General features: G+C 45.7%; 1 protein-coding gene across 6 annotated transcripts in view; it reads left to right on the plus strand.

Moving 5' to 3' along the window:
• LOC134411538 (cyclin-dependent kinase 11B) overlaps positions 1–14,112 on the plus strand; it is a 48,050-nt gene that overhangs the window by 13,791 nt on the left and 20,147 nt on the right. For 5 of the 6 annotated variants that reach the window (XM_063145389.1, XM_063145385.1, XM_063145390.1 and 2 more), the window contains 6 exons: positions 4,324–4,440; positions 5,691–5,786; positions 5,898–6,053; positions 8,816–8,881; positions 9,891–10,066; positions 12,218–12,308. In XM_063145389.1, coding sequence (XP_063001459.1) covers positions 4,324–4,440; positions 5,691–5,786; positions 5,898–6,053; positions 8,816–8,881; positions 9,891–10,066; positions 12,218–12,308 — 702 coding nt within the window. The remainder of the gene's footprint in view (positions 1–4,323; positions 4,441–5,690; positions 5,787–5,897; positions 6,054–8,815; positions 8,882–9,890; positions 10,067–12,217; positions 12,309–14,112) is intronic. The other variant, XM_063145387.1, reaches the window with a different exon arrangement.

Below are 14,112 nucleotides of genomic sequence, written 5' to 3' on the forward strand. Positions count from 1 at the left end.
GGGTCTGGAAACAAAGCCCTATGAAGAAAGACTGACAGAACTGGGCATGTTTAGCCTGGAGAGGAGCAGATTGAGGGGAGACATGAGAGCACTCTTCAAATACTTGAAAGGTTGTCCCACAGAGGAGGGCCAGGATCTCTTCTCGATCCTCCCAGAGTGCAGGACGCGGGATAACGGGCTCGAGTTAAAGGAAGCCAAATTCCGACTGGAGATCAGGAAAAACTTCCTGACTGCTAGAGCGGTATGACAGTAGAACCCATGACCTAGGGAAGTGGGGGGCTCTCCCACCCTAGAGGCCTTTAAGAAGCAGCTGGACAGCCGTCTGTCAGGGATGCTTTAAGGTGGATTCCTGCCTTGAGCAGGGGGTTGGACTTGATGGCCTTGTAGGCCCCTTCCAACTCTACTATTCTATGAAAGTCCATACAAATACAAGCTGCTCTTATCTGCTTTCACAGTGGAGTCCCGAGGTCTTGGCCACTACATTTTGCGGGGCATGTTGATGGTAGAAGAGTACGATTTCCTTTTGCTACCGCAGAGTAGATCCTGCATCAGCCTTCCCTTGTCTGGTGCCCTACCAAGTGTTTTTGACTACATGTCCCAGCATTCCTGACCATTGGCTATGCCCGTAAGACACCCGGTTGGCGACAATTGCCATGCAGTGTACTCTGCCCTCGCTCTGGCCATTTCACTGCCCTCATCTTCTTAACCCCCCCCTCCCCCCAAGGAGTCAACTACCAAACCAAGAGAGGACACTTAAGGGCAAACGTTCCAGAGATTGCTGAGCCATTTTGACCGAAGCAGACAGCTAAGGAAGCCATGAACGCCCCTAGAGATGTCAGGAATGCAACCCGATCAAATTCATGTCCAGGAGCAGACGATAGCTGCTAACCTTCATATCCTGTCCCAAGAGGGTCAGAAGTCGTCTAGGGTCTGTGTGGCAGTGACTGCCTTCATGCATCCTGACACCCCAGACCTGTTTTTTTATTATTATTATTATTTATTATATTTAAACACCGCCCCTTAGCCGAAGCTCTCTGGGCGGTTTACAAACTGGGTTATTGTGAATGATGGGGAGCAACCATGCCGGGTCCCAGCAGGAGAAGCTAAAAAATCCAGGGCTATTTATCATGACGTCCAAAACCCAGAACTCTGGATTGTTGCGGGTTTCTAACTCTGGGTTATTTGTCATCATCTGTGAATTCACACACGTGGGCTCTGCGCCTGCGTGGAATTACAATTCGGGGAGCTTCTGAAGCTGAGGCACGCTGTTTTTGGCAGGAACCTCTCCCCCACCGTCTCACTACGCAACCGCCCGCCTCAGTTCTCTTTTGACCATCACTGGAAGCTTCTCTCTCGTTAGAATTTTGTTTTTCCCTTCATGAGAATGCTGCATATATATTATTTTCTTTTTTCCTCCTTGGAGTTCAATTTCTCTTCTTCTTTCCCCCCCTTATCTTTTCAATTTCTCTCCTTTTTTCCTTACGGATTGTTGCGGGAGTTCCAACTCTGGGTTGTCTCTCCTCCAACAACCCAGGGTTCTAGGTTCAGATGTCATGATAAACATCCCGTAGCTGGAGCATATCTCGGTTGCTTTGCTACTGCAGGAGCGATCAAACCGCTGAGAGCTAGCACGCTTGCTTGCTCTCGCTTGTTCACGACAACCCAAGGTTTTTAAAAAATAACCTGGGTTGTTGTGACGTCTGGGTGTGTCTGTGAGGGGGAAAATGCACTAAATAACGTGAGTGCAAAAGAGACAAACTCTGGTGCTTAGAGAATTCGTATTTTATTTTTTTATCATTTGTATCCAAAGGTGCTCTGTATAATTTTTTTTTATTTGTATCCAAAGGTGTTCTGTGTATATATATATATATATATATATATATATATATATAAATATTTGTAAAGGTGCTCCGTAGAATTTTTATTACCCTGTTTCCCCGAAAATAAGACCGTGTCTTATATTAATTTTTGCTCCCAAAGATGCGCTAGGTCTTATTTTCAGGGGATGTCTTATTTTTCCATGAAGAAGAATACGGTACACATTTATTGTTGAACAAAAAAAAAGGTCTTATTTTCGGGGGGATGCCTTATATTACAGCGAGAGGCAAAACTGGAAGTAGGTCTTATTTTCGGGGGATGTCTTACTTTCGGGGAAACAGGGTATTATGTGTATCCAAAGGTGCTCTGTATAAATTTTTAAAAATTTGTATCCAAAAGTGCTCCGTATAATTTTTTTTATTATTTCTATCCAAAGGTGCTCCATATAATTTTTTTAAAAATTTTTATCCAAAGGTGCTCATTTGGGTACAAATAATAAAAAAATAATATCCGAATTCTCTAAGCACCAGAGCTTGCCTCTTTTGCGCTCACGTTGTTGTGATGTCCGACTGTGGCCACTATGGTGTAATAGTTAGAGCGTTGGACAGTCCCATGTTGAAACTCCCGCCCGGCCACAAAGCTCACGGAGGTCTTGGGGGACGGGGGAAGTCGCCGTCTCTCAGTCTAACCGACCTCACAGGGTTGTTGTCAGGATAAAACGGGATTTGAATCAATCCGTTCCTTGGAGGAAGGGCAGGATATAGTAAATGCATTGAAAATAAATAAACTACAGTCTAATACCTCTGCAGTGCCGTAAAAAGCCTGAACCCGAAGCGGATTTGGCATGTGTAGCGTGCTGCCCCGTCGCATAATGGCGTTACGATAAACCGTACTTTTTCTTGCTGTGCTTCAACTGCAGAGTGACAGAGAGGTAGTTGAGCCCCTTTACCTTCTGTATCTGCCCCCTAGTTGCTTTATTTTCCTTTTTTAAAGAAGGCTGTGCAGGGCATGATTTAGCTAAAATTAATTAAAGCATGGTGGGGGGGGGTGTTCTTTTAAAAAATCCATATTCAAATGGGTATTAAAAATACTACGGTTTTTCTAAAAAAGCAACACCAAACCGTATAGAAATGGCTATGAAAAAATATATTGAACTAGCTGTGCCGTTTCCTGGGCCAATTAAGGCGTTGATTGTTGGTGAGCTTTCAGTGTGGATTGTTTTTTGTTGCTTTTAATTTTAGGGTTTCAGTTTAAGGGCATGAGAGAATTGAAATGCTGCACGTTCAAGGTGGGAGCAGCACCATAGCGGTTAAGTGTTAAGCTAATCAGTATTTTCTCTCTTCATAACTCCGGGAGAAAATGACCTGGTTCGGACAACACGCTGGGGCTTTTTGTGGGTTATTTATTTCACCATGAGCCGTGGTGCAAGCGGACACCAGCCACGTCCCACATCCAACCTCCGCTCAGCGGGTGCTGTGTCATGTGTACCTGGCGATCATGGGTTATGCGAGGGTTAAGACAGACCGTGGGTTATGAAAGGGTTGTTTAACCCTTGCATAATCCACACTTATTATTATTATTATTTATTTATATAGCACCATCAATGTACATGGTGCTGTACAGAGTAAAACAGTAAATAGCAAGACCCTGCCGCATAGGCTTGCTGGATTTGCATAACACGACGATGGCATGTTCAAAATGATGGGCATACACACTAGCCTCAGCACCCATGGTGGGCTGCCGGTGTGGTGCAGACAGCCGCACTGAGCTTGAAGGTAAAGGGACTAAGGTATCACTGGTACGTGCGGCCTCCTCTCATCAAAGATTCCAGATACCATTCCTATAGAGTTATGCCCTTGCTTACATCAACAATTAACTCTCAATACATTTTCATTTGTCTTGCATTATATTGGAGTCATTGTTGAATACATCCCGTTGTTGTTTTAGAGCTATAAATTACTTAGGGTCTATTACCGTAGTACTGTTCCCTCTGTTTCTAACGCTCAGGCTCTTGAGTGCTGTTACTCGTGTAGCCAGTTCGCAGCACCCCTGCACAAGAGGAAGGTACCAGTAGGCTCAGGGGAATCCTAAAGTTTGCAGAAGTACGACAAAACTGTTGAGAACCCCCCCAAAACACTGTCATACGTAGCGGCCGTGGAACCCTGGTTTGACTGATGAGAACAAAACGGGAAGACTGGTGTCAGTGGGAGAGGGAATGCGATGGCGCTCCTGGAATCCCAAACAGCAGCACTCCGCATTCACATGGAGACTTTCCGTTGCAGGCCCCACTTGTCCCGTTGCCAAAGCGAATTTTCAAAGGAGAAGAGGGTTTAAAAATCCGTCCGCTTCACGTGGCTCCGTATTGGGCCGCGTCGGCGGGCAGAGAGAGAGAGAGAGGTTCTCGTCTCAGTAGTGCCGTGAAGTTAGTGTGGAACGCAAGATCGCAGGACAGGAGAGATGTTTTCAGGTCAATGCTCACAAAGTGTACTCTCTTGTGTCTACCAGTTTCAGCACATCATAGAACGGTGCGAGAAGAATACGGGGAGAAAGTAAGGATTTGGAGCCGTAGCCCTCTGCGGCAGCAGAGAGAAAAACTTGAACAAGGCGAGATCAGAAAGCCAGGTACCCTCTGAATCTGAATGCACCGGGTTGCGGGTAGAGATGTAAAATTTCTGGAAATTTTGAAGCCATGGGAAAAAAACCCATTTTTTTTCTGGGTTTTTTTGGGGGGGAAACAGAAATTTTCGGAAAAATTGAAATAATGCCGTATTAGCACTTTTTACAGATTGAAAGTCACTTTGTTACTTTAGTAACATAAAATGTAATTATGTCCAAGTTGGTTTGGCATAAAATTATTACATTTGGTATATTAAAAGTACAGTGTATTCAAACAATTATTACGAATTTAATTTACTTTTTAACTGTAAGGGACCTCTTTGGTTCTGCCAGTTTATGAGGAGCAGGCAAAAAACAATTTTAAAAAACAACAACTGAAGAAAGAAATTTATTTACGTCTCCGCTAGTCCTCCAGTGTCAAGACATAAAGCCCCCATTCCCATAAAAAGAACTGAGAAAAAAGGGGGAACCAAGATTCAATGAATATGCATGAAATTTAATCAGACTCATTTTCTGACCTATAGCGATCACTATTAGTTTCAGTCTCTGCTTCAGTGGCAGTGCTGCCCCCTAGAGGCAGAAATGCATCTTGCTCTTGCATTTGAGAGTTGTAGTCTCCGTTTGCAACCTAGGACTTGCTTGTCCTTGGTGCACAGAAATTGTAATAATGTCGGGCACCATTGACTATTTCATTGCCCACGGTTGGTTATTTTCAGCAACTACAGAGTCTTCTGGCAAGAGCGACCAAAGCAGCAGCTGCCCTTCTAGTCCATCCAGCAGAACTTGCAATGGCTGATGGGATACCAGTGGGAGGACTTTGATGAGGCGGGGAGGAGAGAGGGAGGGGATGTGTCAATCAAACACACCGTTGATTAATAGCCGACTTGACGCTGACCTTAATCCACACCACGGTTGATTATAATCCTGACGTGTGGGGAGTATCCCCTCGATAATCAACCCTGGAGTTGACTATTAACCCACCATTGACTATTGCGTTGTCTGAATGCAGCCAACTTTTAAAAGGATGCTAAAATATTTGAATGCGGGTGGGGTGGGGGGATTGCTGTGCATCCCTTAATCATCCCGTGTTGGTTGACCTCACTCTGGAGCACAGGTTAGCCTTATGCCCTTTAGATTTTTAATTTAGCAATTACCGTGCAACAATATTAGGCAGTCAGCAATAAAGCTGTCATTCCTTGGTACATTTGAGAAGTGGGATTTCTCTCCCCCTCCCTATTTATTATTTTTTTTTACAGTGAAAGAGGAAAAGCCGGAGGAGAGGGACCCTCTTTCAGATCTACAGGATATTAGCGACAGCGAAAGAAAAACCAGCTCAGCAGAAACGTCGTCAGGTAGCCCGCCCCTGGGAAGTCAGGAATTGGCCGGGTTCCTGAGCTAGCGTCAGCTCTGTTTTATCAGCTTGGGTGTTTGGGGCTGCTTTCTATGTCTGGTGTTTTCTGTAGGGGAATCGGGATCTGGTTCAGAAGAGGAGGAGGAGGAGGAAGAGGAGGAGGAGGAGGAGTCCAGTAGTGAGGAATCGGAGGAGGAGGAGGAAGAAGAGGAGGAGGAGGAAGAGGAAACGGGAAGCAACTCTGAAGAAGTGTCCGAGCAGTCTGCTGGTAAGTGGCAGAAAGTAACTCTTCCCAAATCGCATGTTTCTACTATGTACTCTAGCATTGCCATTATTATTATAATAATTATTATTATAACTATTATTATTATTTATATCCTGCCCTTTTTCCAGTACTGGGACTCAATGCGGTTTACAAGATTAACACAAGTAATGGAAGGCAGTAGTTATTAACTAGTACTATATAAAGTGCCCCAAAGGCACACAACTACTCCAAACACCAATAAAAGGTGGTAATTATCAAATAACCCATTTATTTACAATTTATAAGGATGTATAAAACCAACTGATGTGTCTCAAAGTGGTTAACAATCACAATGTTGGATACTATAATAACCGATAATATATATCATTTATTTATTTATTTATTTATTTATTTTATTGCATTTATATACCGCCCCACAGCCGAAGCTCTCTGGGCGGTTTACAACAATTAAAAATAGTAAACATTAAAAGTATACAAAAATTATTTAAAAACATAAAAACAGTATAAAAACAACAGTAGATACAAAATCATACATGCTTTTAAAAGTCTGTAATATTGTTGGACTGTATTAGATTTGTATTCTTGCATGTATGATATATATTATTGGTTATTATAGTACCCAACATTGTGATTGTTAACCACTTTGAGACACATCAGTTGGTTTTATATATCCTTATAAATTGTAAATAAATGGGTTATTTGATCATTATCACCTTTTATTGGTGTTTGGAGTAGTTGTGTGCCTTTTTGGTGCTTTATACAGGTTTACAAGATTAAAACATGTACGATTAAAACATGTAAATATAAATTACAAAAGTTAAAATAGAATTTATTTATTTTATTTATTTATTTAAGGATTTTTATGCCGCCGTTCAGCCAATAAAAGGCCCTCACGGCGGCTTACAAAAGTATTTCTTGACAGTCCCTGCAGTAAAATTAAAAACATGTTAAAAATTTTAAAAAAACTGCAACAGGTTAAAAAGCGGGGAGGGGGGATCCAATGCATTAACACAGGTCCAGTATAGTTCCAAAAGCCTGGTGACGTTTTTTATTTATTTATTTACTTAAGCATTTTTTTTTATCCCGCCATTCAGCCAATAAAAGGTTCTCACGGCGGCTTACAAAAGTATTTCTGGACGGTCCCTGCCCACAGGCTTACAATCTAAAAGACATGACACAAAAGGAAAGGGGATTGGGAGGGAGGAGGAGGAGGGGGGAAAGGAAAGCAAATTCAGGCACTACAATCTTAGTTGGAAAGTTCAGCAGTGACAGTTGACAGTTGCTAGCAGGAGGGAGGGGGCTCTCAGCTGGAGCTGGACCCAGGCACGGTGGAGAGGTGCCTGGCTGCTGCTTCCTCCCTCACTAGTGGCCTCTGCAGAGTTTCTGCCTGCCTCTGAAACTTTAGCACAGAGGGAGCCAGCCTAGCCTCCCTGGGAAGGGAGTTGCAGAGCCTTGGAGCAGCCACCGAGAAGGCCCTCTCCTGTGTGTACCCATCAGGTGCGCCTGGGATGGCAGTGGGACTGAAAGAAGGGATTCCCCAGAAGACCTCAGAGCACAGGCAGGCTCCTTTTGGAGAAGACGGTCTTTCAGATAACCAGGACCTGAGCTGTAGTAGTAGTAAAGCTTTATTGTTTCAACCAACGGTTGTAGCAAGCATAATAAAAGCAATACTAAAACATTTATTTATTTATTTAATTTATTTAAGGATTTTTATGCCGCCATTCAGCCAAAAAAGGCTCTCACGGCGGCTTACAAAAGTATTTCTTGACAGTCCCTGCCCACAGGCTTACAATCTAAAAGACATGACACAAAAGGAAAGGGGATTGGGAGGAGGAGGAGGAGGAGGGGGGAAAGGAAAGCAAATTCAGGCACTACAATCTTAGTTGCAAAGTTCAGCAGTTACAGTTGACAGCAGGAGGGAGGGGGCTCTCAGCTGGAGCTGGACCCAGGCACGTTGGAGAGGTGCCTGGCTGCTGCTTCCTCCCTCACTCATTGCTTTTATTAGGGTCCCACCTGTCGTATTACGACAGGTGGAACCAGTAACAAAATATTCCAGTGTGGACGGTGCCCTGTTCAGGATTCTAAACACTCCCTTCCCATCGTCCCTGCCCCAGTTTTCTAACCCCTCCCTCGCTGCCCCAAAGTCAACATTCTGTGCCAAATGAGCACGCTTTTGCTCTGTGGAGTTTACGATATCATTTAAGACGGACGTGGGGGGGGATACAGCAGAGGCAAGGACAGTAGAGGAAGAAACTGGGCGAAGTTTTTTTTAAAAAAGAATCTCCGCTACTTCCGCAAAAGAACGTCTCTTATTCTTTAGAGGTATTCATACACGTCACACAAAACCTGCAACCCTAGGCATGCTTACTCAGAAGTAAATCCCATTATATTCAGCACGGGTTAATCCCGGGTAAGTAAACATAGGAGCGCAACGTAAAGTGGTAGAATTCTTGGCAAAGTACGACTTCAGATACGTTCCCTGTATTTGGAACTATGTAAATGTAGAAAATTAGTGCAGTCCCTGCATGTTGAAAACTAGCACATCCCTCCCCCTGCTAAGCTAGATTACTACATACAGGAAGGTTTAGTGAGTTTTTTTTTTTAAATATGAGCATTCAAAAACATCACCGTCTGCAGTGGTATAGTTCAGAATTTCATTATTTCTGTCTGTGTTGGAGGTAGAATAGCTTTTAGTTTTATTTCTAAGATGGATTTTTTGATGCTCATTCTTTCCATCTCCCCCCCCCCCCCCCGGTGTATTACAGAAGAGGTGAGCGAAGACGAAATGAGTGAAGAGGAGGAAAGGGAAAACGGAGACCACATTCCTGTTGGTAAGATAACAAGTGCTCAACTTGGCTTTGTATAACCCTCCTCCCTCATTTTCCGTGACCATATTAATCCTCAAACGGTTGCTTTTGTGAAGGGGGTGTGGGTGTGAACAATCCAGATTTTCCCACATTTTTTCCAACTGATTCTCACGTTCACGGGTTGGATCCAGAGATATGTGAGCAGGAGAAAGTTTGGCAGTGGTGCGGGCCTGCAAGCGATTACAGAAGAGTAAAGCCCACAGTGCTAGGGCGTGGCTAGATGGGGCACTCTCCCGGGGGTCGCCCCAGGATCATCCCTGTGTATCCACATGACGCGCAGGGGGTCCCAGGAGCAGGCAGGGATGACCCCTCCCCGGGATATAGCCCTACACTTCTATCCCGGTTTTCCCTGCAGTCTCCGTGGGAGGTGTGGGCCGCCATCCCAGTTTCGTCTCGGCTTCTCATGAGTAACCGCGAGGAGCCGGGGACCGGGTACGTTACTCCTCAGGACCGCCATGCCCATTGGGGGTGGGGTGAGGGGAACAACAGTGAAAAACATATAAACAGTTAAAACATAAAAACAGTCAAAAATATTTTTAAAATTGAATTGTGAATTATTGTTTAGCATTGTGAATTATTGTTATTATTGAGCAAGAACCTCTCAGGAAGGGCTTTCTCCCTGCTCCCCAAATAAAAATATTAGCAGCTGATGAGCACAGATATTGCTCTGATTGGCATTATGTACTGGAGCGGCAAAAGGAGAAATGCTGCTTCAACCCAAGCTGTATTTAACTTTCAGAATTCACTGTCACAAGATGTGGCAGCGGTCACTGGCATAGGTGGCTTTTAAAAAAAAAACCCGGATTGGACAGATTCGCGGGAGTTAGAGGAACTAATAACCACGTCATTCCAATAGAGCCTCCACGGTCAGAGGCAGTCTACCTCCGAACGGTCCTCATGCCTTGCGTTTGAGCTTCGGGAGAGCAGCCCGAAACGGCCGCTTGCTTCCGCGATTTGATTCTGACGTTTAAAGTTACAGAGTCGAGGTTTGACCGGGATTCCGCAGGAAGCGAAGGCGAGGAAGAGGAGGCCGGGGAGGCCAGCCCACAGTCCAACGCCATGACGGAGGGAGATTACCTCCCCGACTCGCCCGTGTCGCCGCCGGTGGAGCTGAAGCAAGAGCTGCCGAAGTACCTGCCTGCCCTTCAGGTGAGGAAAAGGCCGTAGAGCCAATTTAAACGCCCGCCCCTTGACCTTGCCCGCGGTGCCGCGTGCTCTTCTCCCAAAAGGCTGGGGCTCTGTGTACATCAGGGCTCTCCACCCTTTGAGGTCAGCGGGCGCGTTCAGCAGAGGGGCTTGCCCATTCAGAAAACGGCTGCCGTGGTGGGAATGAGCTGCTACGCAGGTGCCTTCCAGGTGTTTCGGACCACAGCTCCCATGTTCCCTGACCGTTGACCGTGCTGGGCGGCATGTATGGGAGTTGTCGTCCAAAGTGTCTGGAGGCAGGGCCGGCCTTAGGATAAATCCCACCCTGGGCGAGGGGTACCTTTGGTGCCCTCCCCCCCCTCCATGGCCAGCTTTGCAGAGGAATTATGGGCCCCGTGTGATGTTGGGGGGCCCTGCGACTGCCCCCTATAAGGACTCAGGCATAGGTGCACAAAGCTGGGGACCTCGTGCGCGGATTGTTGCACGTATTTGGTAAAGTTGCCTCGAAGTAAAGCGGTGTTCTTCTGATTTTTATCTAGCTCAAACGGCATCGAAGCGGAAACTGAAAAAGAAACACATTTTGCAGCTAACTGAAGTGGGGGATTTTAGTTATTACCCAGGCAACCTGTAGAACTTTGAAAGAAAGATTGCCGACACTTGCTTTTTGCCATCCGAGCTCACAGCCATTGGGCTCAGCTTGGTGCCCCCCTCAGTTCAGCTTGGCTGCTGCCCCCGCCCAGCTCACCACCCATAAGGCTGGCCCTGTCTGGAGGGCACTGGGTTTTCTCCTCCCTCCTCTAGCTGGGAGGCTGGATCAGATAAATGTGTTACGCTCCTGGGTGGTGGATGGGGGACAGTCGCCTTCCTAGACCTGTGGGGCAGGACCTCTCCAGCCAGGATGCTTAGGCTAAGCCATCCATTTCCATTCCTCAAACCATGAGGAATAACAGGAGTGTATGTGATTGGGTTTTCTTTCAGAATCAAGTTATAGCAACCAAGAACTACCAAAAATACATCATAAAAGATAACAATGTTAACAACAGAGCTATGCAGGAAATGCCATCGATTCCAAGAAACAATAAACCATGTAACGGGAGGGTGTAAAATTCTGGCAGGAATGAACTATACGGTCAGGCACAATACAGCTGCAAAAATAATTCACCAAGAACTGGCCATCAAATTCAACCTCATCAAACGAGCTACACCATACAATGCATACTCACCCGAAACAACCTTGGAAAATGCAGATCATAAAATATACTGGGACAGAACAATTCATACTGACAAAACAATACCTTGCAACCGACCAGACGTAACGGCCGTAGACAAAAAAGAAAAACACACATACCTCATCGACATAGCAATACCGAGTGACAAAATTGTTGTTGAAAAGGAAGAGGAAACGAGAGAGACATATACACCACTGGCCATGGAAGTCAAAGAACTATGGCAACAGGAAAAGGTCACAATTATTCCATTACTCACATGAGTCACTGGCATCACATCAAAAAACTATACAGAAAGCCTTTAGAAACTGGGCCTACCCAAATACATCCACAACAACCAGAAAGCAGTCATAGTTAAAATATGCTCAATTGTCAGGAAATTCCTGAATCTGTAAAACACAGCATGACTTGGCTCAGCCCATCATGTCCGTCTAGAAAAACCACCATGAGCGAGAAAGAGATGATGATAATTAATAATAATAATAATAATAATATTTATTTGTTACCTGTCTCTCCCTCTGGATTGAGACGGGGTACAACACAAATGCAAAACACCATAAAACACATATAATTGATTAAAACATATAAAACGAATACATTCTTTAAAAACAGCACATTATTAAAAGGCATCTTAAAATTCAACTGGGTATTCCTCTGCCTCACCTCCTCTTAGCCCAGTGGCTCTTACGTGTGCCTGGAATAAAGCACCCTGGCTCCCTTTTAAAATAAATAACTTAACAAATCAAGCTTCTAGTCCCTGTGGCAGTGAAAAATACAATGGCAGCTGTGTGGTTCATTCCTGGGAGTGAGAAAGGGCCGCTTGAATTGCCGCGTGGAACTCCGTGCCCTTCCGCAGGGCTCCTAGAAGCAGGATAAATTAATGCGGACTCGGAGAAAACGTGTACGTTTATGCTGTCTCCATCTCTAGGGCTGTCGTAGCGTGGAGGAATTTCAGTGTCTGAACCGGATCGAGGAGGGAACGTACGGAGTGGTGTACAGAGCCAAAGACAAAAAAACAGGTTGGTATTTTAAGGACATCAGAAGAGCCCTGATACTAGATCAGACCCAGGGTCTACTTACTCCAGCCTTCTGTTCGCACATTGGCCGACCAGCTGCCCATGAGAAAACCCACAAGCAGGACATGAATGCAGCAGCACCCTTCAGCCCATGTTCCCCAGCAACTGATGTACATAGACATACCGTATTTCTTCGATTCTAAGACGCCATCGATTCTAAGACGCACCCCATTTTTAGAGATGTTTATTTGGGGGAAAAGGGCGTCTTAGAATCGAAGAAATACTTCCCTCAATGCCCAGCCAACCTCCCCCCCCCCCTCACCGCGTTTTCTTCTAATGGTTATGTCCTTTTCTTTTTTCCCTCTGTGAGAGAAGAAACCGCCGTTTGCGCAGGAAGAAAGGGTGTGTGTGTGTTGAAACAAAGAGTAAACAATATTTTCGGGCGGGGAGAGAGAGGAGAAGATGCAATTAAGGAGCTAAAACGCTTAACTCTTCAGTCCCGCTCTTTACTTGTCTGTGCGACACGCGAGTAAGTCCCATGGAAATCGATGGGACTTACGAATAAATGTGACTAACAAAAAACCAGGCGCTTACCCTCCCAGCTCCTCCTCGCTCGCATGGCTCGCGCCTGCTGCAGGAGTATTGCTTACCGTATTGCTTCAATTCGCCATCGATTCGAAGACGCACTCCATTTTTAGAGCTGTTTATTTAGGAGGAAAAGTGCGTCTTAGAATCGAAGAAATACGGTACTGCCTCGGGTGCTGGAGGTAGCATAGAGCCATCAGGCCTAGTAGGAGGCACCATAGAGCCGTTGATAGCCTCCTCTTCCTTCTACAGCAGTGCCCTGTTAGGATTTGGGGAGCATAGGAGGTTGCTTTTTACAAGGTCAGACCAGGCCAAGATTCCCTGCTTTGATTGGCAGCCGCTCTTCAAGGTCCAAGGCAGAGAAGTTTCTTTCCCATCATCTGCTTCCTGTTGAAAGTAGCAGGCAATGAATGTCCTCTGGCATTTGCACGGCCTGAGTCGCCTTCATCTTATGGAGTGTCTCTCCCCATAGGACATTTTCCCTGGCTTAAAGTCCCATCTTCTGCGGAGTTCAGGGTGGCCTCCCCAAAGAACAGGGCCTTTTTTGTTGCAGCCCCAATACTTCCTTGTGGGTGGCTGCTTAGTTTCCTCCCTATTTTCCTCCTGGAAAAAAGTTGAGAACTTCCATTTCCTTTGCACACTGCCTATTGTCGTCGTCCGCCCGTCCGCCCCACCCTGTCCTGCTGTTTTTTGTCTATGGCGAGCTTTGAAGATCTTGCGTTTCTATCTCTGCACTTTCATAGAATCATAAAATAGTAGAGTTGGAAGGGGCCTATGAGGCCATCAAGTCCAAACACCTGTTCAATGCAGGAATCCACCTTAAAGCATCCCTGACAGACTGCTGTCCAGCTGCCTCTTGAAGGCCTCGAGTGTGGGAGAGCCCACCACCTCCCTAGGTAACTGGTTCCATTGTCATACTGCTCTAACAGTCAGGAAGTTTTTCCTGCTGTTCAGCCGGAATTGGCTTCCTGTAACTTGAGCAACTGTGCTCTGGGACGACTGAGAAGAGATCCTGGCCCTCCTCTGTGTGACAACCTTTCAAGTATTTGAAGAGTGCTCTCATGTCTCCCCTCAATCTTCTCTTCTCCAGGCTAAACATGCCCAGTTCTTTCAGCCGCTCCTCATAGGGCTTTGTTTCCAGACCCCTGATCATCTGCGCTGCCCTCCTCTGAACCCCCTCCAGCTTGTCTGCGTCCCTCTTAAAGTGTGGTGCCCACATGTC

The sequence above is a fragment of the Elgaria multicarinata genome, chromosome 20 (assembly GCF_023053635.1).
Source record: "Elgaria multicarinata webbii isolate HBS135686 ecotype San Diego chromosome 20, rElgMul1.1.pri, whole genome shotgun sequence".
Taxonomy (NCBI): Eukaryota; Metazoa; Chordata; class Lepidosauria; order Squamata; family Anguidae; genus Elgaria; species Elgaria multicarinata.